Below are 27,139 nucleotides of genomic sequence, written 5' to 3'. Positions count from 1 at the left end.
GCAAGTATATTCTGAATGCTTAACAAACATTTAACACATATCTCCCTTGCTTCTCAGCTAACAAAGAGAGAGAGAGAGAGCCTGTGGCCTAGGGGTTAAAATAACTGCTTAAGATGCAGTCAGCCCAGGTTTGAATCTCAGAAGGGTATGGCTGACTGATGAGAACAAATAAGTTTGAAATGATCATATCGGTCTCCCTTTATTCTTTGTTAGCAAGCCAAAAAAATCTACACACACACACACACAAACACACACACACACACACACACACATATATATAATTTAAGGTCAGAGATTCAAGTTTTATTAGATGACTATTTCAAGTCTCATAGCCTGTCCAGAGATCTGCTTTGAACAAAATCATAAGGATGAACATCAGTGTTGGTGGGAGGCAGCCAGTGCACAGGTAAAATCACTATGCTAATTTGAGGAGGTGGAGTGGAGAAAAGTAATTTAAAACAACTTTTTTCTGTGCCTGGAAGAGAGTGTGAAGTTAGATCTACCTGCCAGGAGGCAGTTGAAGACATAGACCACCAGCCAAAAGCAAAGGTAAAAATGTCCAAGGAGAGGAAGGTAGTGTCAAAAAACTCAAGATGATAGCTGTGACCAGGAGATTGAAGCTTTGCACCTTTTTAACGTATGTCTTGTACAAAAAAAGTGGTGCAGGTAAAAAGGAAGAGGGTCTTCAATATCATGGTCACTGATTTGACTTTTTGGAACCTCCCACCTTCATGGCGGTGTGGTGGCTAAGTGGTTAAGATGTTAGACATGTACAGTAGGCTGGAAATCCAACAACCCAGGTTCAAAACCCAGGCTTCACACGACAGGGTGGCTCGCGTCCTTGCCCCAGCTCCTGCCAACCTAGCAGTTTGAAAGCATGCAAATACGAGTAGATAAATAGGTACCACTTCAGTGGGAAGGTAGCAGCGTTCTGTGACATCATGTTGGCCACATGACACGGAAATGCCTTTGGACAGTGTTGGCTCAATGGATTTGAAATGGAGATGAGCACCACCCCCTAGAGTCGGCAATGGCTAGCAGAGTAAAATCTGCAGGGACTCCCTTCACCTTCATATGGATATCCCTCAACAGTTAGGGTCCTAGAGACGACAGCATAGAGTCAATGGCAGCATGTGGGCATCTTCCTTGAAAGTAACAATTTAATTGTCAGTTACAAATTACATCACTTGCAATGTTTCATCCTCATAACCACCTTGTTAGGTAATTTAGGCTAAGAAATAATGCTCACCTAAGAAGCTTCACAGCTCAGCAAAGCTTTGAACCAAAGTGACCTGATGGTTAGTTTAATATCTCAGCTGTTGTTCCCCCGGATGTGATGGACTACAACTTACAAAATTTCCATGTAGACCAGACAGTATTACGTCAAGTGAGAGGGCTGCCTGAAACAAATTATTTTGGCTTTCATAAAGGGACAGCAAGTGGTTAGTTGCTTAATTTATTGCATGTTTGATTCCCAGGCTGGGAAGAGAAATGCATTTGGGAATCTTCTGCCTGAGGTACCATGACACTATATCAGTGCAGGACTGGCATTTGCTGCCAAAGCAAGCTCAATACTGCTGTTGACCAATTGTAATGGCATGTGGGAATGACTTTGAGAGCCAGGGGGAAGAAGCCACAACCGAGGAAAGTGTTGGGTAAAAGACAGCTTAACCCACAAAAGGGATGTGGGCACAGCAACTGTCTCAGAAGGGATTCTCCCTAGTTTTTTGTGTTTTTTTTACTGTAAAGGCAGTGGGGGGAGAGATATACTTTCAGACTTCTAAGATTCTGTTTACATAACCTTACAATAAAGTAAAATTAGTTCATCAAGTTGTGCTTCCTGTCTGGACTACATCACAAGCTGACGACAATCTTGCAAGCCTGAAAGTACATTTCTCCCCTTCACCTTGCAGGCCAAGAAACTAAGAAGAGTCCCTTCTCAGATGTTTGCCACACCCACATATTTCTGTGGGCTAAGCTGCCTTTTATCTGACCGTTGCTATGGTTGGGATTCTCTCCCTCCCCCCCCCCCGCTTCTCTCTCTCCCAAGATCATTCCCACATACCATTACCCCAATGGACCCTCCTGGCCATTTTTAGCAAGGATAGAACAGAGGGCAAAAGATGTCCACCCAGGATAGGTTTCCTACAAATCAGATGCCTTCCCAAACAGGTTGGGCTACAATTTTCCGATTTCTTATCCAGAGTGGCCAATAGCCCCGCTCACGGAGAATTCTACAGGAGGTCTTTTTTTTTATTGAAAAGTTTTAAAATACATTTTTGAAACATATACCCCATCTACCCAACCCCCCTCCCCATCCATCCCATCCCAACACACACACACCGACTTCCCAGAGCCGAATACAGGGTATTATATCATACAATCTTACTCTAAAATATTCTAATTACTATAATTATTCTTTAAACCCTATCACACTTTAACTCTCCTTAGCCATAGAAAAGAAACATAATCTAGCCTCTAATTACAATAACTAATAACTATTCAAATGCTAAATGATACTTTGTAGTCCCCTATTTGTTCTGAATAAAATCAATCCATCTTCTCCATTCCACTATATATCTCTGTTGCGAGTGATCTTTCACATATGCCGAGATTTTAGCCATTTCTGCCAAGTTCGAAACTTTCAAAGTCCATTCTTCACTTGTAGGCAGGTCCTCCTTCTTCCAGTATTGCGCTACCAAAAGTCTTGCAGCTGTTATTAAATTCAGCATCAATTTAGTTTCTATAGCAGTACAATCACTGATGATACCCAACAAAAACAATTGTGGTAAAAATCTTATCTTTTTCTTTAAAATTCTACAGGAGGTCTTGTACCCCAGCACCTGCTGGGAAGCCTGATCTAGTCATCATATATCAGGGGAATGGTATTAATTCTGCCTCCCTTTCTTTGCTTTTGGCCTCAAAGCAAACACCATTTTAAAAAATCAGCCCTTGTGTATGGTTATTTTGTCATTCTTAACTCTATTTCTGTCAAAGACGTAACAAGGGAGACAAAGGTTTCTATTCAGTTACTATAAAAAACCTTCCAGAGCCAGTAATTTTATTAACCCCATTTCACAAAGTGATTGTGAGAAGAAGAGAAGGGGGGAAACCTGTTTCTCTTCCACAAGTTCCAAGCAAGAAGGGGAATGTCAAAAAAAAACAACACCTCAAGATGGTGACTGAAGTCTCAGTCTTTGATATATAGCCCCATCTTGACTACCCCTCTGGTTTAAGACTACATCTCTGTAAATCAGATTTCCCAGATTTGATGCCCTGCAAATGTCTGTAACTACCAGCACTAACTGGCATTTACACTTCAACCCAGTATCGCCCTAAGCCATACTGTGCGTACCCTTTCGCTAGGCATCCATCCTTGCGACTGCGTCGCAAGAGCAGTTTGTTTGTTGCTAGAGGCACCCTCTATCTTGTCACGTGTCAATAGGAATTTTGTTGGAAAGCAACCATGAGAGGAGATGAATGGCTTTTGCACAGTACTTTTAAGTTTCCCAAAGGATCAGCCTATTGTGGGGAATGGGGTGGACTTCTGGTTCAGTTTGTCTTTTCTCTGGGGACGCTCCAAAGCCCGGAGCTAGGGCTGAGTGCTGCAGCTACCGCTCTGTTCACTGAATGCATATCTACATTTTCTTCAACTGCTTTTGCACCAATGTGGTCATGAAGCCTGTGTGCCAAGCACCGTGGCACCCCAGCTGCATGCGCAGGGGACAAGGTTCACTGAGGTCTCATACCTCGCCGTCACTCCCTTCCCCCCGCCTTGCCTGAATGACAGGTCCTCTTACCTCCCCACCCACCTTCTCCAGCCACCAGATCCGTCTTGAAGGAGGTGGTGTCCGTGTCTGTCCCCTGCTGGGGCACCGGCTTTTACCCTATATGGGGAGCAGCTGGGAGCTCCTTAGGCCCAAAATAGATGCAGCTGCCTCCTCTGGATTAGAGAGCTCAAGAGGAGACTTTCAGAGGGAAAGGGGAATTAAGATGGGAAGGGGGGGGCTGGGAGGGAGAGGAATGACAGAGAATGGAGAGGTAGGCCGATAAAGGAGACTGAACGGGATTTAGCATGCTTGGACCAAAAGCCAGGTAGATCTCTATGTGGATTATTGCTAAATAAATGCACATGCTTGTTTTTGCGGGGCGTCATCTACTCTAAAATGGAATGCTGAGGTTTAAAGCGGAAAAAAAACACAACCTAATGGGATTTAGGTAGGGCCGTGTGCAGTCAGCATCACCTTGCTAAAGTTACCTTTGGTAATAAATATTGAATGTGATATCCTAAGTATACCTTTATTGGCTTCCTACAAGTTTCTAGCCCTCGTCGATGCACAGATAGGCTTCTAGCAATAGGAACAACTGATTAAGTTTTGAAGTTTTTTGAGGGTGGATAAGCCAGATTTCCAGTCATGACTTTGTCCCTTGTCTCCCTGAATAAAAACAAAATACAGTGTATAGTTCTGTTCTTTCTAGTTGCTCTGCCCCCATAGGCCACACCCCTAGGCAGAGAATTTGGACTGGTATGATACTTGGTGTTTAGTGGTGGCTTGAAGCACAAAATATACTTTTATATTAAAAATTGGATCCCTGTACAATTGTAGGCCTGGCAAAAACAGAAAACAATTACATGCTTTTACTGACTGTGCACATCTATTCAAAGGAAAGTCCTACTTACTACGTTTATTGTCAGGCAAGAGTGCATAAAATTGCAATCTTAGTGTAGGACAGGATAAATATTGGTCTTACAAAATGTTTGTAATCAGATTCCCAAGACCTATCAATTATGGCCACATGCGGTAACTATGGAAAACGGAATAATGTTTTGAGTATTTGAGTCTTTCCATTGGAGAACTTAATTCTTCACTTAACAGCTTGGGAACTTGAGATCCTTACAGATCTTTGGTAAATCACACAGACTCCAATACAGCTTGGCCTTGATTTAGTTCACAGTCTGACAGCTGCCAGTCTCCTCTGGATTAAGTTTGTCGCTGGGGCTGATCACTGCATCTTTCCTATTTGGTATTAGGAACATTTTAGTGAGGGCTGCAAAAAAAATCTAGATGATCATAAGGTTCAGAATTGGCCATTCTGCATCTCTTTGCTGACATTTTGAGGCGGTCCAGGTTTTTTGCAATCCTACTGCTTTGTATTTTAAACCATGGTACCCAGGAATACAGAGAACAGCAGTCTAATTGTTCAAATTGGACAATCTTGGTTTAATTAAACATTACAAAATATAATTCAGGACATCTCTAGAACTTTACATAATGCAGATTCCATGCACTCTAAAGGGGATGGAGTGGCAGCTTTTAGCAAGCCTCCTGAAGATGCTCGATATACCATAGTTAGAAGAAACTTGAGCGACCAAATGAAACTGGGGAGGATAGTGCAAAGTTGGGAAATCTGCTCTCCAGATATTGCAGAACTACAACTCCCAGCATCCTTCACTCACTGGCTATGTTGAATTGGATTAGTAGGAGTTACTCAGCAACGTCTGGATCCCTTCCCAGCTACACTGCTTTTTTCTGGACAACCTTTGATCAACCACCTCCTGTTTATCTAATCTAGTTCAGGAAATGATAGGAAAGAGAAAAAATGAAACCAGTATTGTCATCTTGAACACTTAACAGGAAATCTGGAGATAAATGTAATTAGCAAGTTTAACAGCAAGATACAATAAAAATGTCTGCCGATAAATGTAATTATCAAGTTTAACAGCACAATACCGAAAATGTCCACTGAAAATGATGACAAGGAGGGGGTTGGATAGGGAAGTTAGAGAAAACATATAATTCTCTGTTATAGTTGCCCAACAGGATTGCCCCAAAAAGTTCTCACTTAATCAAAATGGAATATTTATATGTATCTAGGTTATTGTGTCAACCCCCACCATGATTCCCCCCTTTTAAGACTGAACTTGAAGGCAGAGACTAATTTTTTTTCATAAGCTATTTTAGGAGTCTTTGGATTGAAAACCAAGGTTAAATGGCTTACATAAGGCTACATAGACTGCAAATGACATAACCCTTTCTTAGGGTCCAAGCGTAGAATACTGAAGCTAGCCAAATTGTTTTGGCACATGAGGCAGGAAATCTTATGAACACCTCACCCCATCTCTAGCAGGAAACTCAACAGTATATTGACTATCATCTCATTCTACCTAACAGTAGAGCCTGCCCTCTACCAAGGATGATGCCAATGTGGTCAAATGGATTCTTTCTAAAGACAGAATAAGAAAGTTGGAAGGGACCTGGGAGGTCATCTAGTCCAACCCATTCAGGCAGGAAACCCTATAACATTTCAGACAAATGATTGTCCAATCTCTTCTTAAAATCCTCCAGTTTTGGAGCATCCACACTTTCTGGAGGCAAGTCCTTCCACTGATGCAGTATTCCAAGCGTGGTCTTACCAAGGCATTATAAAGTGGTATTAACACTTCATGTGATCTTGATTCTATCCCTCTGTTGATACAGCCCAGCACTGTGTTGGCTTTTTTGGCAGCTGCAGCACACTGCTGGCTCATATTTAAAGTGATTGTCCACTGGGACTCAAAGACCCCTCTTCACAGTTACTACTACTGAGCCAGGTACCACCTATACTACACTGTGCATTTGGGGTTTTTTGCCTAAATGTAGAACCTTATTTTTTTCACCATTGAATTTATTTTTGTTAGACAGCACGTAATGTTCAAATTACATCAGAAACCAGGACACAAGGATTATCTCACACTTGGCATTTGAAGCACAGCCACATCTGACCATATAATAATGGCAGCCATTTATCAAAGGCTTTGTATAGATCTTTGTATAGATTTTGCATATATTTTGTATTGCAGGCTTCCAATAGTCAGTTGCTAGAGACACTTTGTTCAACTGTGATCAGCCACTTATGGCCCTTCCTGGACAGGAGGATCACTTATAGAATCTCAAACTTTCATCACTCCTCATCCGAACGACTGTAATATGCTCTAAATGGGGCTGTTATTCAGAAACTTCAGTTATCTAGAATAGAACAACCTGTTTATTAGCTGGTGATTATTGTCAGAAATACACAACAATACTGACTGTTAGAATCTTCACCACTTGCCTCCAAAAATTGTGGGTGCTCCAACACTGGAGGATTTTAAGAAGAGATTGGACAACCATTTGCCTGAAATGGTATAGGCCAGGGTTTCCCACTTGAGCAGGGGGTTGGACTAGAAGACCTCCAAGGTCCCTTCCAACTCTGTTATTCTGCTACATTATGCCTATACTCTGGGCCACGCACTGTTTTAATTGCACATCAGGGTGCAATTAAACATTGTGGTTATCACCTACAAAACCCTATTTCAGGACTGTGATATCTGTAGACCTTGTCTAACTTGAATCTGTCTACCCACTTGAACATCCTGAGAAAAATTGGTTATTGCTCTCCCCCCCACCTCCTTTTGCAAGGTATAGGGCAGGTGTAGACAACCTTGGCTCTTTTTATGACTCGTGGACTTCAACTCCCAGAATTCCTGAGCCAGCCATGCTGAGGGGAAAGGGAAAGGCTTCCAAGCTGAGCCATGCTGGCTCAGGAATTCTGGGAGTTGAAATCCACGAGTCATAAAAGAGCCAAGGTTGCCTACCCCTGGTATAGGGAGTGAAGGCTGGTAGAGTTTGCTTTTCAGTAGTAGATAGGTAACCTTTATTGTCTTTTTTTTTATCGTGCACATTAAAAATGAAATTCTGTTGCCTGCTCTCAAAAGTGTACACATACATAGGTAAAGGCAGGGCTTTTTTTCTCATAGAACGCTCAGAATGGAGTTCCGGCATCTTTTTTGGATAGAACCTTGTAGGGTAGGCAAGGCGGGTTGTATGACATGTGTGAGTTCCTGCACCTTTTTCTTTTACAAAAAAAGCACTGGGTAAAGGGAAAGGTTCCCCCGCACATGCGTGCTAGTCGTTTCCGACTCTAGGGGCCGGTGCTTATCTCCATTTCAAAGCCAAAGAGCCAGCTCTTGTCCAAGGACGTCTCCATGGTCATGTGGCCGGCATGACTAGACGCCAAAGGCGCACGGAACGCTGTTACCTTCCCACCGTAGTGGTCCCTATTTTTCTACTTGCCTTTTACGTGCTTTCAAACTGCTAGGTTGGCAGAAGCTGGGACGAGTAACAGGCGCTCACTCTGTTACGCGGCACTCGGGATTCGACCCGCCAAACTGCCAACATTCTGGTCGACAAGCTCAGCGTCCTAATCCACTGAGCCACCGCGTCCCTACACATACATAACATAGATATAATTATCCCTATTGTGTGAAAGATGCTTCCTGTAGAAATTTGAACTTATTTTGACCTTTTGAAAGCTTTAGAAATTTTACAAATGAAGACAAGTTTTATTTAGAAATTTTATTTCAGAGTACTTCTGCTGAGTCTTATTCTGCTGTACCTGAAATGGTATAGGGTTATCTGCCTGAGCAGGGGATTGGACTAGAAGACCTCCAAGGTCTTTCCAACTCTATTATTATTATTATTATTATTATTATTATTATTATTATTATTATTGTTGTTGTTGTTGTTGTTGTTGTTGTTGTTGTTGTCGTTGTATAGAGGAAAGCTTTATATTTTCAGGGCTTTTTAAAATTTTACTTGTTATGATTTTATGAATACTTTTTTTAAAAAAAAAATCTGTTCTTGCACTTTTGAACCAAAGCTTCATTTCCAGACATACGATTTTCCTTAGGTAAAAATTGATATTACTATAATTTGCATTCTTAAAACTCAAAAGCAGGTGAGGCAGGCTGTTTCTTACAGGTGGAATTAGAACCCTTTTTTGGTGCTTATTATTTTAACAAAATTTGTGAAGACAAGATCAGCATAGTTGCAGCATCCTGAGGTCACATAATTGCCATTGGTGACTTTCCCAGCCAGCTTCCAACAACCGAAGACAATGAGGGAAGCTGGATTTGCTTAATAATTGGAGCGAGTCACTTGAAAATTGCAGTGATTTACTTAACCTGGCAAATTAATGTCATAAAATTAAGCACGACTCACTTAACAACTGCCTTGCTTAGCAACAGAAATTCCAGTCTCAATTATGGTCATAAGTCAAGGATTATCTGTATGTGTTCCAGACCAACACAGATACGATAAATAGCAATACTTCCAAAATTCAACCAATTCCCTTCTACCAAAATTATTGAATAGGTAACTTATCCTAATTCAAATAGCATTTAAACATGATAGTTAGTAATAAAGGGGTTAAAGAACTGATGTTGCCCCAAAGCTCAGGTTCTTATTCAGAAATTAAAGACTTACCGTACATACATTCCTGCTAAAAGAGCCAGCAAAACTTCAAAACAGAGCTATTTATGCTTGATGTGGGCTGTATGCAGTGCTTTTTTTGTAAAAGAAAAAGGTGCCGGAACTCCGTTCTGAGCGTTCTATGAGGAAAAAAAGCCTTGGCTGTATGCATTTGGATTTTATCTGCTTCCCTACCTGAGTTTGCAGCTGCTTCAACCTGAAATGGCTGAACTGATTAAGAATTTGAAATTTAGCCCAACTACTCTGGAAGGCACCAGATTGGGAAAGGTTATTCTAAAGTTAAGTGGCTAATTAGCATGTTATGATTAAGTTAGTTAAGGTTCGCTACACCTACGAAGGTCAACAGCACCCCCTTCTGGCCTACGTAGGGCTCCATGAACTCTCAATTCAATAAATTAAGAAACATTCCCCATTCCAGATTTTGCATGCTGTCACCTTGGCTGCATAGAAATTCAAAATACTGCCAAAACAACAATGATTATTGCTGTTCTCTATTAGCATGAATTAGTATTAATTAATTAGTATTAGTATTAATATTCTGCTTGATTAGATGCTAGGATTTATGAAATTACCCCTCACCAACTGTAGCTGCAGATAGCTCGCTTAATTAACATGATAAAAGAATGCTTCTTACACGTATCTGAAAATAATCTAAAAAATAAAAAAAACATAGGAAATAACAATAATCGTATTTGCACATCACACTGTGCCACAATTTGTTGAATAACTACAGCTGGCTGGGTTCATGCTTTGGCCTTAAGAGCATATATCACCCTAGAGTTAAGATGTGCTCTAGTTATCACAGTGGAACAACCATAATTTCCTTGGCAAGTGGCTTACTTGTTTCTGGAATTTTGTTTTTAAGACTGTGCAATGCTTTAGCTTCAAGGTCAGAAATGAAATAACTTCATGTTTCTGAGCGCTCAAAAGAACCTTTTGCAGATTTGAACCTTCCCAGTTTAACTTAAAGCAAGGTTTGCCAATCTTGGCAATTTTAAGACTGCTGGGCTTTGAGCTCTGGGGAATTCTGGGAGTTGAAGTCCATGCATCTTAAAATTGCCAAGGTAGGGAAACTCTGGCTTGCGGCCTTGGTATTCATTCTCTAGTCTAGTGCAACTCCATTGAGGTATTCACCAGACTTGGATGGTCTTACCGTCCGTAAGTATGATGGGTTCTTTCTTCCAACTCCGTGTTTCAGCTCTTTTCATAGATGTTCTATTGGATTCAGATTAGGACTCATAACAGGCCACTCCAGAAGAATCCAGTGTTTGCTTTTCTACCATTTTTGGGTTCTCTTAAATGTATATTTTGGGTCATTTTACCTGCTAGAGGACCCAGGATCTGTGACTAACATTGTATTGTTTTTGCTCCAGAATGTCTTGATAATCTTGATTTCATAGTGCTCATCAGAGACTCAAGTCATCTGGTGCTGGAGACAGCAAAGCAACCCCAGAACATTATGGACTCTCCTCCTCCACGTTTTACAAACGTAATTTTCTTCTCTTTTAAAGTATCACTTTTCTTTTGTGCCCCTAGATGTGCTGTGACTTACGAAAAAGTTCTAATTGTGTTTCATCTCTCCAAAGGACATTCTCTTAGGATTGTGGCTTCTCATAGTAGCAGTTTATTAAACCCTACTCTGCTTTTTCTGTCAGTCTTTCAAAAATGGGGTCTTCTATCATGGATACCACTTTCAGATAGCAGTGGATGGTGCAACTTGATATTGTTGTACTTGATTGTAGAGGTCATCCAGGATTTCCTTTTGAAATTTTCCTTGGTTATTTTTTCACCATTCACCATTCAGACTATCCTTCTGTTCAATCTGGAGTCAATTTTCCTCTTGTGGCCATGTTCAAGGCTACAATCCCATGGACCTTAAACATCTTATTTAATAATCATGGGCACAGGAACATATAGCTCTTTGGAGATGGGCCTGCAGCCTTTGCCATTACTATAAAATGCCTTATCCTAGAAACTTCTCGTGATATTGCTAATGCACAGTTTAAGCAGGTAGCAATTAAGTGGCTAATAATAATAATAAAAAGTTGGAAGGGACCTTGGAGGTCATCTAGTCCAACCCGCTGCTCAGGCAGGAAACCCTATACCCAAATGGCTGTCCAGTCTCTTCTTAACAACTTCCAGTGTTGGAGCATTCACCGCTTCTGGAGGCAGGTTGCTCCACTGGTTAATTGTTCTAACTGTCAGGAAGTTTCTCCTTAGTTCTAGGTTGCTTCTCTCCTTGACTAGTTTCCATCCGTTGCTTCTTGTCCTGCTTTCAGGTGCTTTGGAGAATAGCTTGACTCCCTCTTCTTTGTGGCAGCACCTGAGATATTGGAACACTGCTATCATGTCACCCCTCGCCCTTCTCTTCATTAAACCCGACATACCCAATTCCAGCAACCTTCCTGATACGTAGGCTGTGTTGACTGATACGATTCTCAGTCATGCAGTAGGACTGTCTGGAAGATGAGTCATGGCAACTGGACTTATTTTTCTTGTTGGTTTGAGATGTTTCGCTGCCCATCCGGGTGAGATTCAAGGTGCTGGTAATGACCTATAAAGCCCTAAATGGCTTGGGTCTGGACTATCTAAGGGAATACCTGCTGCTGGCATCATCCTCCCATCGTCCTGTGCACTCCCACAGGGAGGGCCTTCTCAGGGTACCGCCGGTTAATGAATGCCGGCGGGTTATTCCCAGGGGAAGGGCGTTCTCTGTGGGTGCGCCTGCCCTATGGAACCAACTTCATACAGAGCTTAGGACTGCCCCCGACCTTCGCTCATTTCGCCGGGACCTGAAAACTTGGCTCTTCGAGCTGTTTGGCCCAGACTGAGGGGTGTTTAATCTTAATTGGGTTTTAGATTTACTTTTGGGGCTTGAATTTAATGAATTGTTTTAATTGATTTTAAGTTCTGTATTTCATGGTTTTAACTGCCCTGTAAACTGCAATGTAATCACAATCTCTCCTTTCTCTGACCCTTTCTCCCCCCTTCCACAGGGAAGATTGGAGTGGAAAAGCTTTCAAAAGGGAAAAATCAATTTGTTCTTCTACATCAGGGCTTTTCAACCAGTAGTATGGGTACCACCTGTGGTACATTGGCACCTGGCAGGTAGTACGTGACCATCCTAGAAAAGTGGTAGCGGGGGAGGGGAATGAGCTGAACTGGTGGCAGCACTGCACAAGCCTGTGCGAGAGATGGCTGGAGCTGCAGGGCTGTCAGGGCTCAGCGGAAGTGCCAGGATCAGCGCCTCTTCAGGGCTGTCAGGGCTCAGCGGAAGCGTCAGGATCAGCGCCAGGCTCCAGCTGGAACTCAGTGCTGATCCTGGCGCTTCTGCTGAGGCCAGAAGAAGCGCCGACCAGCTGGAATGTTGCAGCATCTCCAGGGTCTTGTGATTTACATTCAGATGCTTGGCAGCTGATTCATATTTATGACGGTCACAGTGTCCTAGGGTCATGTGAAGTGACCAAAACCTACTGCAACCACCCAGCAGACGGGGAGGGAATAAAACCAAACACACCCCACCCCACCCCCGCTGCCAATCCTCAACAGAAATGCTCACAACAATGGAAACCTCGGACAGGAGGAAGAGCGCTGCTGGGCAGGCAGGCAGTTGTCTTGCTCGGCGGTGGCTTGGGGGGGCACTTTTTTCGGTGCCATTGTAACTTTGAACAGTCACTAAGCGAACTGTTGTAAGTCGAGGACTACCTGTACTTCATCACTTTTTTCCTTTTTTTTTTTTGGTCATCGAGTTTTTGACATCTTGCTAGGTGACTGGTGGTGCTCGGATGTTGCCATATCCTAAAAATGGTACAATGGGTGAAAAGGTTGAAAAGCCCTGTTCCACATATTGATAGCCTGGCAGCAGGAAAGAGTCAGAGATTGCCTATAGAAATCACTTGGTTTTTTTTCATTCCTCCTCGCGCCCCCCAATCCCATCAAAGCAAAGCCTGGAGATAAACAGATTTCAAGAGAGCACTATACAGGTGAAACTCAAAAAATTAGAATATCGCGCGAAAGTTCATTTATTTCAGTAATGCACCTTAAAAGGGGAAACTAATATATGAGATAGACTCATTACATGCAAAGCAAGATAGTTCAAGCTGTGATTTGTCATAATTGTGATGATTATGGCGTACAGCTCATGAAAACCCCAAATCCACAATCTCAGAAAATTAGAATATTACATGCAATCAATAAAACAAGGAGTGTACATAGAACAATGTCGGACCTCTGAAAAGTATACGCATGCATATGTACTCAGTACTTGGTTTGGGCCCCTTTTGCAGCAATTACTACCTCAATGCGGCGTGGCATGGAAGCTATCAGCCTGTGGCACTGCTGAGGTGTTATGGAAGACCAGGATGCTTCAATAGCGGCCTTCAGCTCTTCTGCATTGTTCGGTCTCATGTCTCTCATCTTTCAACAATGCCCCACAGATTCTCTATGGGGTTCAGGTCAGGCGAGTTTGCTGGCCAGTCAAGCTCAGTAATCCCACGGTCATTGAACCAGGTTTTGGTGCTTTTGGCAGTGTGGGCAGGTGCCAAGTCCTGCTGGAAAATGAAGTCAGCATCCCCATAAAGCTCATCTGCGGAAGGAAGCATGAAGTGCTCCAAAATCTCCTGGTAGACAGCTGCGATGACCCTGGACTTAATGAAGCACAGTGGACCAACACCAGCAGATGACATGGCTCCCCAAATCAACACAGACTGTGGAAACTTCACACTGGACTTCAAGCATCTTGCAGTGTGTGCCTCTCCATTCTTCCTCCAGACTCTGGGTCCTTGGTTTCCAAATGAGATGCAAAAGTTGCTCTCATCAGAAAAGAGGACTTTGGACCACTGAGCAACAGACCAGGTCTGTTTTTCTTTAGCCCAGGTAAGACGCTTCTGACGTTGTTTGTTGTTCAGGAGCGGCTTGACAAGAGGAATACGACATTTGAAGCCCATGTCCAGGATCCGTCTATGTGTGGTGGCTCTTGATGCACTGACTCCAGCCTCAGTCCACTCCTTGTGAAAGTCCCCAACACTTTGGAATGGCCTTTTCCTGACAATCCTCTCCAGGCTGTGGTCATCCCTGCTGCTTGTGCACCTTTTTCTTTCACACTTTTCCCTTCCATGCAACTTTCTATTAATGTGCTTTGATACAGCACTTTGGGAACATCCAACTTCTTTTGCAATTACCTTTTGAGGCTTTCCCTCTTTACGGAGGGTGTCAATGGTGGTTTTCTGCACAACTGTCAGGTCAGCAGTCTTCCCCATGATTGTGCTTCCTACTGAACCAGACTGAGAGACCATTTAAAGGCTCAGGAACCCTTTGCAGGTGTTATGGCTTAATTAGCTGATTAGAGTGGGACACTTTGAGCCTAGAATATTGCACCTTTTCACAATATTCTAATTTTCTGAGATTGTGGATTTGGGGTTTTCATGAGCTGTACGCCATAATCATCACAATTATGACAAATCAGGGCTTGAACTATCTTGCTTTGCATGTAATGAGTCTATCTCATATATTAGTTTCCCCTTTTAAGTTGCATTACTGAAATAAATGAACTTTTGCATGATATTCTAATTTTTCGAGTTTCACCTGTCAGCTGTTTCCACAAAACATCTGCAGCATTGAAACCCTGGGCTGTGGTGCAATCAGATTACTTTAAGACAGTAACAAGGCAGTCCAGCATTTGGGGAGTGGTTAGGAGGCAAACAACGCCAAAACCAAACCAGAGATGTGAAACTGACTCGTCTTGTGTTTTTCTGGCCGAAAAGCAAGTGTAGTGATGTGACTTTGTGGTCATCCCACTTAGGGATCATTTTGCTTAGTGGTGGAGTTGCTGGCCCCAATTAGGCTCTTTTAAGCGACTACTGTAAATGTAAAGTAACATCTTCATTTGATCACATATTTGCCAATCAAGGCAGGAAAATTAGTTTAAAGCAAAAGGACGCCTGACAAACATTCATCTTACCCCAAAATAAACAAGCTGCTCCCCTACCTTTCCGTTTTTATTCATTTTACTTACTATATTTTTTTCTTTAAAAAAGTTCACTTTAAAAAGTTAAAATGATGTTTCCTTTATTTTTTTTATACAAACTCCCCCCCATAAACAAAACACAGAACTGTATCCCAGAATTAAAAAAGGGAGAGAGAAAAGAAAATTGAAAAGGCAGGGGGGCGGGGGGGGGCTGAGCAGTCCAACTAGTCCACAGTAGAAAAATAAATCTTAAAAGAGGAGGGGAAGGAGGGCAGCAGTGGGAACAAGAGGACAGTCTCCCCAAAAAGCTGCATTTTCATAGCACAAAACCATTCCCTGGGGTGTAGACTGTTTTAATAAGTGACCAGTTCCCATGATTTGGAGGGAAGGAAGCAAAAAAAAAGAAAGAAAGAAAAGAAAAGAAGAGAAAACAGAATATAAATATATATTTGAATTGAGGGGGGGAAAGCAGCCAACTTTCCCTAACAAGAGGAAACTGGGAGAGGAAAGGATTACATTCAGAAAACTCCATACATTCACCAAGAAAGGCAAGGGTAACAAATGATGGAAGTCAACATTTATCCTGGAGCTACCACCACTCCCATTTCCTCCAGTTAGTGTTTCTTGTGGACTATCCAACTGCAGAGGCTTGAAGAAAGGCAGGGGTGGGGGGTGGTATGAGGAGGAGGAGGAGGAGGAGGAGGAGGAGGAGGAGGAGGCGGCGAGAGGGAAAGAACAGGCCAATTTCTCCAACAACCCAAGCAGGACCAAAACAGTGCAGACTGTGAGGGGATGAAAGCGGATAGCAGATCCCCCAAGAGGGGTTGTGTACCTAGATTGGGTGGGGAGAGGGGGGGGGGAGGGGGGTAAGCAAAAGTGAGGCTCACGCCATAGCCAGGGAAAGGGGGCAGGAAGAACTAGGGGATGAGGCCCATCCCCACCTCAAGGATTTCTCAAGGAAAGTCTGTTGGGTGTTCAAGCCCATCTGGTACCTATGGTCAGCCTCAGATCTTCCACCTAGTAATGGTTAGAGCAAAAAGGGCTTGTTCCCTTTTCTTTCTTTTTTTCCTTTCTTTTTTTTTTCCTTTCTTTCTCCGTATCGCCGCTGGGTTCAAACAAATGAGTACTGGTTGTTCACAGCCCTGGCTCGCCCTTCTGACTCCTCTGGCAGAGGAAGGGATCCCCCGACTCTCACCGATGCTCCCTCATCCACCTCTGGCTCCATCTGGGCCTCTTCCTCACTCTGCCCTTTCGGCTCCAGCAGTCCATGGTCCAGAGGAGCGTGAGGTGGCCGGGCTGGAGGGAGAGGAGGTGGCAGTGGCAGGTTACGAGAGATGCTCGGCTCTGTGGAGGGAGAGAAGAGGCAGATGGACAGATAGAGAGACAGGATGGTCTGGGTTTAAGGGTAGGAAGGAGGAGCAGACACTTGAGAGCCCGTATTTATATCTCAGCAAGACATTCTCCTCGGTGAACAGATGCGGCATCAACTATGTTACGGTATCCAGGACTTGTCAGATGCCACCGTTCAGGAATTGTCTGGAAATGGTTGTATTGTGTCGATTGGGCTTCTAAAATATGTTTTTCTGCAGTAGCCCCTGAATGAAATCAAGTTACTATTGTTGCAAGACTGTATAATAGACAAGGGCTGGTTAATGTCCCTTGGGGCTGCGCGCCACATTTTTAAAAAAAGTTACAGAAAAACAGGCGTTTTCTATAATCCATTACAACATGCAAAATTGGCACAGAGCATAGTGCTTCCGCATAAAATGAGCTTAAATCATTTGTAAAGCAGTCCCTTGGGTTAGTCAGGTTCCTATTCCAGGAACCTTTTGCAAACTGATTATACCGGATTGCACACTCTGCTCATGCGCAAAAGCACGGACGTCTTACACATGTGCAAGAATGGGCGCATTACATTTTGAACTATATCCTTAAAATCAGGTTTACTTAAGCCAGGACTTATGTGCGGTCAGAAATTGTTTGAACTAGATTATTATTAGGACTATTACCTACTCAAAACAATCTTACCTATTTAATTTTTAGGTATTTTTACTGTCAATCTACAGTTAGTGCATTTTAAGGACATACAGCTCTCTGAACTATCATTCAACAAGGTGAAATCCTCAGCTGTTGTAATGTATTAAGTTTCTTATTGGATGGATACCATTCAGAGACTGCAGTTCCAAATATTAATAGAAAAAGGTGGATCATTATGGAGAGATGGAAGGCATGATAAATTGCCAGCATTGAAATTCTGTCCATTATTCTATACCAGCATGTCTCAACCTCAGCAAATTTAAGAGGTGTGGATTCAACTCCCATAATTCCATAACTGCCTGGCTGACGAATTCTGGGAGTTGCAGTCCATACATCATAAAATTGATAAGGTTGAGAAATACTGCTCTATTCACCTCTCACAGAATAGCAATATACTGTGAAATATGAGCATCAGAACACAATTTATTTTATTTATTATTTTATTATTTATTTTAGTTCCATTTATATCTCGCCCTTCTCCGAAGACTCAGGGCGGCTTACAAGCTTAGCAGTAGCCTTCATTCTATGTATATGCCTGCCAGTGAAGAGAGAATTTCAAATACTTCTAAAATTAGAAGGGATTCTTCATGTATTTTATGCTGGCAATATTAGATAATTCATTCATTAAACTACTTTTAAGGAATGGCTAAATATACCAGGTGAAGCCATAATATGATTTATTTTGTCCTATGAAACTCCAACCTACATAATAAATGCTGAAGATTCTACTGTTTAAAGTTGGGAAAACTGGCAATTTTTAAAAGCATAAACGTTTAGTCTCTATTACAAATATCATGTGCTATTTCAGAAATATGTTGTACTTTTCTTTTTTTTTCTCCCCTACAAGATACCTGGACGGTATCTCTTTACTCTCCTACCATCCGGTAGGAGATATAGGAATATAGCCAGCCGTACCAACAGGCTGAAAAATAGCTTTTATCCATGGGCTGTTAGGCTTTTAAATGGGACATAATCTTATGCAAATTGACTTGGGAGGCCGGTGTGTGGTGTGGTTGGTTCACATGGTGTGGTGGGATGGAGGGTTTGTTGTCACTGTGTGTTGGGGGGAGAGAGCACGGGGGGGGGAGGCTCAGCTAATCTCAATGTACACATGTTGTACTTTGACAACAAAGGTTTTATTATTATTATTATTAGTAGTAGTAGTAGTAGTAGTAGTAGACAATACCTATGCGATATACTGTACCTACCTTATTTCTAGAACATATTTAGGAGATATAAGACTTTTCAATTATGGATACCTTCCTGTGCTTCATAGTGGGGACAAAAGTTAAGGCAATCATGTTGGCCTTTTTTCTACTCTCTGTTGCCCTAATAAAACTTTTCTCAAACCTAGAATTCATTAGATGCCTTGGCTTATCACTCTCGTTAACACCCGCAAATGGGGAAGGCAGTCTAACCCAAACCGTTATGAAGGATCTGGCTGGTCGAAAAGAGGTTTAATAAATAGTATTCTTCACGTTACATTATAACCCTGCCCGGGAGGGGAGGGGAGACAAAGAGGGAAATATCACCAAATTCAGGATTGTTTCAGCCACCTGAGTTAGTAAATTTCTAGCAGAGGGGAGTAAAAGAGGCAGCACTGCTCTATTATTTGGAGTTTGGGTAGATAAACCTTTAACTTTGGGCTGTTCTGCAGAGTTAACTGAGGCTTCTCTGCAGAGTTCTGCTACATCTAATACAACTGAATTATAGGAGGATTTGCCCAGGTGATAACTGAAACAATAGTTCTAGGATCCCCCTCTCCAGAACAAGAGAAGTTGCCTTATGCCAAGCCAGACTATGGTTCCATTCAGTTAAAGAAACTATTAGGGACTCTTCGGGGTTCTGTACAAAAGCCTTTTCTTAGTCCTACCTGGAAACGCCAGAAGGAGCACCTGAAATCTCTTCCCTGCCTCCTGGTGTCAGACACAGTGGATGGCGTAGACACTGCATTCACATGACCCATGGATAGCGATGGCTATGGCGTGGGGGGCCGTGACACACGCACACACACGGTCATATCCCTGCCTTCCTCCTGTGGTAGCTATTGCACACTTACACGCAGTCACCCGCGGAGGCAGCAGCAAGGATGGAGATGAGGTTGGGGGGCGAGTCGGGGTGCCCACTGAACCCAGACACTGGCGCTCGGCTCCCAGCCCGGTCCCGGCCTGTGACAGAGATGCCCACATCAGAAATAGGGATTGGGAGGTGAGGAAGAGAGGGAGCAGCGAACATGGGGTGGGTGGGCGTGTGAACGGGTTTATCCTCCCTCCTGCTACCATGCATGGCCGCATAGGGCTGGAAGAGAAGGCTGGACGAGGAGTGGAGTAACCAAGGAGGGGCAGAGCGTAACGACAGTGGGAAAAGATGGGAGGGAGATAATGGAGCATGACATGGACTAGCAATCGTGTCTATGCTCTTTCCACCCCGCAGCCCCACTTCATCCCTACGCTCACCGTGCAGCCTTTGTGAAGCCACCACGTAGCTGACAAGCGTCACGTCGCTGGAGCCCCCTGATTCGAGGGGGATGGGGTGGACCCGGAAGTGCTCCAGCATGTCGAAAATTGTCTGGAACCAGAGATGCTGAACACGGCACTGCCCTTCTTCGTTCAAGGAGAGGCGCAGGTGCTAGGGGTAAGAAAAGGGAGGCTGGGTGGGGAAACTTCTCCTGGCCAAGATTCCAGCCTATCCTCTCCCCAAGGCCTCCAAATCTTGAGGCGAGATGGGAGGCCCAGAAATCTAATAAGTGAAGAAATAAAAGAAGCACCCTTTGGTGGATTACCCCCGCCACACTCACCTTGGCTTTCCCCTGGAAGTTAAAGGTCAGGACATATTCGCCCCGCCGCGTCTCACTTTGACGCACTAAGAAGACGCCGTGGCTGCTTGCTCCTCCTGCCAACACCAACTGGGCGGCTTTGAGACGGGACAGGGTGCCGTGGAACCATGGGTATTCAGAGAGTGGGTGCTCAGGGTCACCAAGGCTACCCCCACCCGGGTCGGGTTCCGCTTGGAAGAGGAAGGAACCTGAGCAAGGAGAAAAGCAACAGAAGAAGGCCAAAGCTCACTCAGAGGAATCCGGCCCTTGCCTCCACAACGTTCAACCCAAGAGATCCTGAAGTTGCATGGCCCAAGGAAACCTTGATCGGATGGCCTACAGTTTTCAGAGGCTGTCTTGGGAAGAAGAACGTTCAGGATAAGTGATACAAACCATTGCCTGGAAGTGTCCAGCACGTGGCCCTGCTTACTTCGGACAGGCTAGGGGCTGGGTAGCGTTGTGCTTCTCTTCAGATTTGTGCCACTCAGCTCAGCCTCTCGGTGCTGTGAAACAGTGCCCCGCTGCCTTCTGAAACCAGGCAGGCTGGGGGCTGGGTGGCATTCAGCTTTGTGCCGCCTGGCTCAGCCTCTTGGTGCTGTGAGGAGAGCGCCCCAGTGCCTGCTGAAACTGGGCAGGCTGGGGGCTGGGTGGCATCGTGCTTCTCTTCGGATTCGCGCCACCTGGCTCAGCTTCTTGGCATTTTGAGGAGACCACCTCTCTGCCTGCCAAAACCAGGCAGGTTGGGGGCTGGACAGCGTTGCGTAGTAACGTCGACTCTCACACTGCTCGTGGCATCCCCTCCCCAAGAGCCCACCAAGCCGGATATGTGAAGTAGGCGAGGGCCATGTGCTGGCCACTTCCAGGCGATGGTGCATTTCTTCATTCCGCACGAAGGATGACACTTCCCCAGCTGCATTTCTTGCCTGTTTTTCTCCCTCCCTCATCTCAAATATTTTCCCACCACTCTGTTCCTAGGAAGGAAGGAAGGAGGAAAGGAGGAAAGGAAGGAGGGAAGGAAGGAAGGAAGGAGAGGGAGGGTATGAGGGAAGTCCTGCCTTAGTCCTGCCCTGCTCTGGGCTTGTCCATAGGGACTGCCGACTACTGTTTCTCCTCCACCATGATGCCACTCCCAATAGGAGCTCCGGGAGCGGGGGTGGGGCCTCCCCTAATCTGGACCAAGCACCAACTCATCCCACTTCAAAGCATTACCTGTGGTTTCGGGGGTTTCGGGGAAAGTTGTATGGAGGAAGCCGGTGGGAAATTGCCCTTCACTGACTGGCACCCGAGGCAGCAGTTGAGGAGGCGGCAGCTCCATTGAATCAAAGGGTGAGGCAGCAATAGAGACTGAGCTGGGAGACATGGAGGCTGAGGGACGTTCCATCAATCCGCCGTAGGCGCCTGGAAAAGAAACATTACAAGCTGGGCTGAGCCGGGAAATCGTACTCCCTCTTCCATCTTCTAAAAACCAGACCATTTCCTCTTCCGAGGTTCATAACCTCACTTTGTACCTAGACCCCAAAGAGGGAGGTGTCTTTGCCATCCTCCGCAAGAGAGCACATGCTCTGTGCTTTATTGCTCTGTTTTTCTTAAATCTACAGCAATCAACGGCACCTAGCTAACCTTGGCAGGTTCTGGAAAAAGTTAAGAAAGGCCAAAGCCGATTATTAGTTGGCTGGGAGACCATCAGGAAACTCTACAGCTATAGGCTTGATTGGAAGTTGAACACACACTGCAGAAGACAACCATGGAAAAGCACTTCCATATTATTGCCAACAAGCTTGATTTCAGGGATTTCTATTTTTTTTTTAACCTTTACCTGTTTTTCTTGGGAAATTAGTAGTGTTTTGCCGAAGTTTTATGTGGAGTTTTTTCCCCCCCATAAATATCAAATCATGGATTTAATACTAATTTGCATTTTTCTCACGTGCTCATCTTTCAAGGTGTAGTTTGTGCCTGAAAGCTCTTTTTGGTATAATGTGTAAAAAAACAACAAAAAAACCCATACTAAATAAATCTTACTGGTAATCAGCTATTGCTGGATTGTCACAGCATCCTGTAAGGTACAAAGATTCAGCTAAAATTTACTGACTCAAGGTCACGCAAGAAGCTTATCTGTCCTGGGATTTGAACTCTGGTCTCTCCAGTTCTGATTTCACAATCACGCCCTATGATGGCTCCACCTACTTTTAAACAACCTAGAAAATTCTTGATTTAAAAAAAAACAACCTTTTTAAAAAGTTTTTTTTAAAAAAAATTAAAAATTTCATCAAATATTTAAATGGCTTAGGAGAAATCTCTATGGTATCTTTGCTTAGTGTAGCTCAGGGGTCTTCGAACTTGGCCCTTTTATGACTTGTGGACTTCAACTCCCAGGATTCCTCAGCCAGCATGCCTGGTTGAGGAATTCTGGGAGTTGAAGTCCACAAGTCATAAGAGGGCCAAGTTTGAAGACCCTGGTGTAGCTGGTAAACTGATCTAGACAGAAGCTTCGGAAGCCTACTATGATACTTCCTCTGTTTAAGACAATCCTTAGCTTCCTATTAGTCAATTAATATGTCATTTTTCTATCAATATTCACTGTTATTTTAATTAGTCAAACCCAGAAAGCAAGGACAGGTAAAGGAATGAAAAAATTCCACTTTCATTATTCATGCTAATGGAATAGTCACTTGGATTCCAGCAAGCCTGCATAGTGGGCCTGATTGTCTAATCTTTTCAATCAGTTATAGCTAGATCTATCAGATACAGATGGTCCTCGACCTATAACCATTTGTTTAGCCACCATTCAAAGTGACAACAGCAGTGAAAAAAGTGGCTGATGACCAGTTTTCACACAACTAACTGTTCCAGCATCCCCAGGGTCATGGAATCAAAATTCAGGCACTTGGCAAGTAGCGTGTATTTATGACAGTTATGCTATCCTGGGATCGTGTGATTACAATTTGTAACCTTCCCAGATAGCTTTCAGCAAGCAAAGTCAATGGGGAAAGCCAGATTTGCTTAATCAACACATGATTTACTTAACAACTGCAGCAATTCATTTAACAGCTGTGGCAAAAAGGTCGTAAAATGGGGAAAAAGTCATTTAACAATTGCCTTGAAATTTTGGACTCACTTGTGGTCATAAGTCAAGGATTATCTGTATCACAAAACACACCCTATTACCAACAGTTATAGAGTCCAGGCAGGCCATCTCATCTCAGCTGGACAAACTTTATGGAAAGTTTCACCTCGTTGTTTGTGCGCTTAGTTAACAAAATCAGCATTATCTTTAAATATTTATTTCCTGGCTGCCAAGCATGGGTTCATATAACTTTCATGAAGAAAGCAATCACTGAAAAGACATAGAATTCTACTATAGTATTACCATAAATGATATTTTATGTAGCGGAAAAAGCCAGAACTCTGATTACAACCTAAAACTACTACACTCAGGGATAAGCAGATCAACGGATTAGCCAATCCACAAATTTTTTTAAACCAAAATACCATGAAAAATGTGCCACTAGTGAATAAGCCAACCCTCAAAATGTTTTGTATCTTTTTAATTTTCACAATTGGGCTTACTCAAGGGGAATTCATAAGATTATTCATTTTTCAGGTATACTAGTTAAAAATTTGAAGATCACCTTATCTGCAGATGGACTTATAAACAAATATAATTGGGATATCCCAGGGGTAGGCAACCTCGGCTATGCTGGCTCAGGAATTCTGGGAGTTGAAGTCCACGAGTCATAAAAGAGCCGAGGTTGCCTACCCCTGGGATATACCCAAATAAGTCGTATTACCTTGTAAGTGGAACTCAATTTGAAGTGCGGGGGGGGGGGGGTAGCACCTACAATTCTTGGCTTATTTTGCAGGTATGTATGGTAGTACTTCCATGCCTGCTGGTTAAGACATTGCACAGTAGAGAATGTCGTCCTTGAGAGAAGCATTCTGTAGCATGTTCTAATGCAGGGGTGTCAAACTCAATTTCATTGAGGGCCGCATCAGCATTGTGGTTGCCCTCAGGGGGGCGGGTGGGTGTGGCCTGGGTGGGCATGGCCTACTGGGTGGGTGTGGCTAGACTGCGTATGGCCTACTGGGCGGGCATGGCCAGCTCTACATCATTCGCATCAAGGGTGCCTATGGGGGCCTGGGCAGGAGTGGGACAGATCTGAGGGTCTCTGGCAGAAGGAGATGGGACTGGGGCAAGTGCCAAGGCAACGGGGGCCATTCCCTCACTGTTTCCAGGATGGTTTTGCGGGCCACATGAAACCACTTTGCGGGCCGGATCCGGCCACCGGGCCTTGTGTTTGACATGTCTGTTCTAATGCAAACAGACTACCCGCACAAAGACGTCACTGGAAAGCCTCTTTGTCCTTGCCGAGAGATCAAGAAGCTATACATTGTGCCAAATACACACCTTGGCTGAGCTGTTCGTTGCTCTCACTCGGCACCATGGGAAGTTCCCGGCTGGGCATACTATCCGAGTGGTTCATGCATGGCTGATCCAGGCTATCAGTGCTTTCTCTGTGAAGACAAATATCATTAGGAATGTTTCCATATTCCAAGACCACGTATACCTAACAATTTGATGTTGGCCTCAGCAAAGAAAAATTCTAACTTTTGTTATATCAATCAAGCCACTCTATGCATCTGACAGTGAGCTGCAGCTCACAAATGCTTATCCCTTTTAATAATAGGTATTAGTTGGAAAAGGGGCCACCGGACAACTTTTGATTTTTGCCACCACACAGCACTTGAACACACATTTTTCCTGCGCTATTAAACCCTGTTTGTCAGTTTTCCAGAGGCATTAGCTTCTACTGTTGGAAGCAAAACAAACCAAAATAACCTGGAGCTCTTATCCGATCGCTCGTTTTAAGGAGCAAGAATCATGTACCTGTTCCACAGCCATCCAAACCTCAGGGTTGCACCACTGTTCAACGAAGGTATAGTAAGAACATTATTGTTAACACCTGCATATGTGTTCTCCCTCTCCCTCTTATCCGAATCTTGCTTCCACCAGCTCTCATGAGAAACTGCTTTATAGAAAACTGGGTAATGAATCATATTGTTTGTTATTATATCCCCAGTCTGTGGAGAAAGGACCAAGCAGCTTGCCATTAATGAGAGATGATGGAGCTGTTGTCTAAACATCTGAACAGTTACACATTTTTCCACACCTGATCTCCTTTAGAGAACCAGCAAACTCTACAGAGGGAAAATCTTGGTTCCCCCATCAAGTTTTTGTTAGGCCATATAACTAACTCTTCTCTCTGCACTTCTTGACTGAATCTGGGAAACCTGTATACAAGGTATTCTACCACTGAGCAATGGCCTTTCTTGATGCTTAGGGCAACTTACCCCAGGGCCATGCATTCCTGAATGTCAGCCAACCATGACCGCATCTGCAGTGAGTCAACAGTCTCAAGGATGTATTCCAAGGAACTTGAGAGCTTGGAGAAAGGGGGAAAAAATAATAAATATACAATACTATAGGATGGTTTCTACTCTAAAGCCCCGTTTCCCTCTGAAATGATGAACTCATATCAGTGAGGGTGGAACACCACCACCACCCCGCAACCTCAGCTGATATTATGAAGTTTATTGCAAACATGATATTAAAAATTGAGAAACATTCAATTGAACTGAATTGAATGAAGACCCGATGCCCATCCCATTTGCTCTCTCAGTTTTGGCTTTAGTACTGCTTTTAATAATATTTCCATCTGGTAGTTTTAATGTTTTAATTATTTTTACTTGTTTTATACCTCGCAAAACTACCCGGCGTCACTTTGCAGGAGAGACAGGTGGCAGGCATGCATGCATGCATAACTAACTAACTAATTAATTTTCAAGAATCATGCATGCCCGTAACCACAAATCAAATCCAAGGACTTAATCCATCTGTTCTTACCTTAAAGTGGTTACATACATATATACACACAAAATATGAAAACCTTCATCTCTGGCCTTTGACAGAAGGGCACCAACACTGATCAAAGTCAGCAACCAAAAAGATATTTTAGCAGCTGCTTAACCCTCCTGTCATTCAGCTGTGATTTCTTTGCTAGGTGCGTTTGTGGATATCTGCATTCCATTGCTTGAATTCTCAAAGGTTTTAATATTTAAGAATCACCAAGAACCCAAACTCCTTTCTCCAACATGCGTACTGATCTAGTTACATCATTTAAGAAGCCATTTTATATACAGAAGGACGAGATGTATTCCTCTCCTCCCAAGGACATAAAAAAAGTTTGGAAGGAAATCTGCTCAGAAACATCACCACCGCCAAATGGAGGCAGCACAGCTGGAGAGGGACGATAGAAAGGACCATTAATTTTCTCTTCTGATAATGCAAGAGGCAAGAAACAGACAACTGCTAAAAACAAACTCCAGCCAGAGATTAGTAAGAGATACTGATTCAACAAACAGAAGAGGGAGTTCAGTTCTATGCATCCCTTGACTATAGATACATAACTAGGGATGCTTCAATTATTACCAAATCTTAACTGTACCCCATCAGTCTTTTTCTGACCTTCAGCACAAAAGTGTTCTCTTTGTCTGGCATCTCCAGTGGAGTTGTCGTCCGCACATCCATTACACAGGAACAAGCAATGCTGACCCGGGGCTTTGGTGCCTGATGGTTGGGGTAGGGGGAAAAAAAAAGACTTGTCATAACGATATTCTCAAGGCCTCAATTAGGAATCCCAAGCTTTTGGCTTTTCCCCATGGCTTTTCTCTTGCCTGAACACAATGATTCATTGCTCACCTTTGGTGGGATGTAGAACTCCAACAGGTAACCCTCCCCTTCTCCCTTCCCTGCTTTGCGCAGGAGAAGACGGCATTTCTGCCAGCGTGTCCTACTGCCCCCGCCTGACCCATCATCAGCCACAATGTAGTTCAGTAGGCCTTCACGGCGCACACTCGCCACTTCGACTCGGAGAGTGGCTGGGGAGGCTCTGTTGAGGCGAAGACGTTCAAATCGGTGAGTCCAACGGTCCGAGTCACCGCCCCCCGAAGAATTGGAATTACTGTTGGCTCCAG

The 27,139-nt window shown here is 43.7% G+C and overlaps 1 protein-coding gene across 3 annotated transcripts in view; it reads right to left on the bottom strand.

Moving 5' to 3' along the window:
- Window positions 1-16,306: 16,306 nt before the first annotated feature.
- Window positions 16,307-27,139, bottom strand: part of SH2B1 (SH2B adaptor protein 1) — a 15,331-nt gene continuing 4,498 nt past the window's right edge. For 2 of the 3 annotated variants that reach the window (XM_083376574.1, XM_083376575.1), the window contains 8 exons: window positions 26,865-27,139; window positions 26,631-26,732; window positions 25,457-25,548; window positions 24,513-24,619; window positions 21,317-21,505; window positions 20,090-20,316; window positions 19,749-19,920; window positions 16,307-16,599 (listed from right to left, as the gene is read on the bottom strand). The exon at window positions 26,865-27,139 is cut by the window's right edge and continues 651 nt beyond it. In XM_083376574.1, the coding sequence (XP_083232700.1) occupies window positions 16,367-16,599; window positions 19,749-19,920; window positions 20,090-20,316; window positions 21,317-21,505; window positions 24,513-24,619; window positions 25,457-25,548; window positions 26,631-26,732; window positions 26,865-27,139 (1,397 nt within the window). In that variant the 3' untranslated portion in view covers window positions 16,307-16,366. Of the gene's footprint in view, window positions 16,600-19,351; window positions 19,461-19,748; window positions 19,921-20,089; window positions 20,317-21,316; window positions 21,506-24,512; window positions 24,620-25,456; window positions 25,549-26,630; window positions 26,733-26,864 lie in introns of all 3 variants that reach the window. The other variant, XM_083376576.1, reaches the window with a different exon arrangement.

Source organism: Vipera ursinii (genome assembly GCF_947247035.1).
Source record: "Vipera ursinii genome assembly, chromosome: Z".
In the NCBI taxonomy this organism is placed as follows: Eukaryota; Metazoa; Chordata; class Lepidosauria; order Squamata; family Viperidae; genus Vipera; species Vipera ursinii.
Note: the sequence above shows the minus strand (reverse complement) of the source record. Positions and strands in the feature narration are given on the sequence as shown.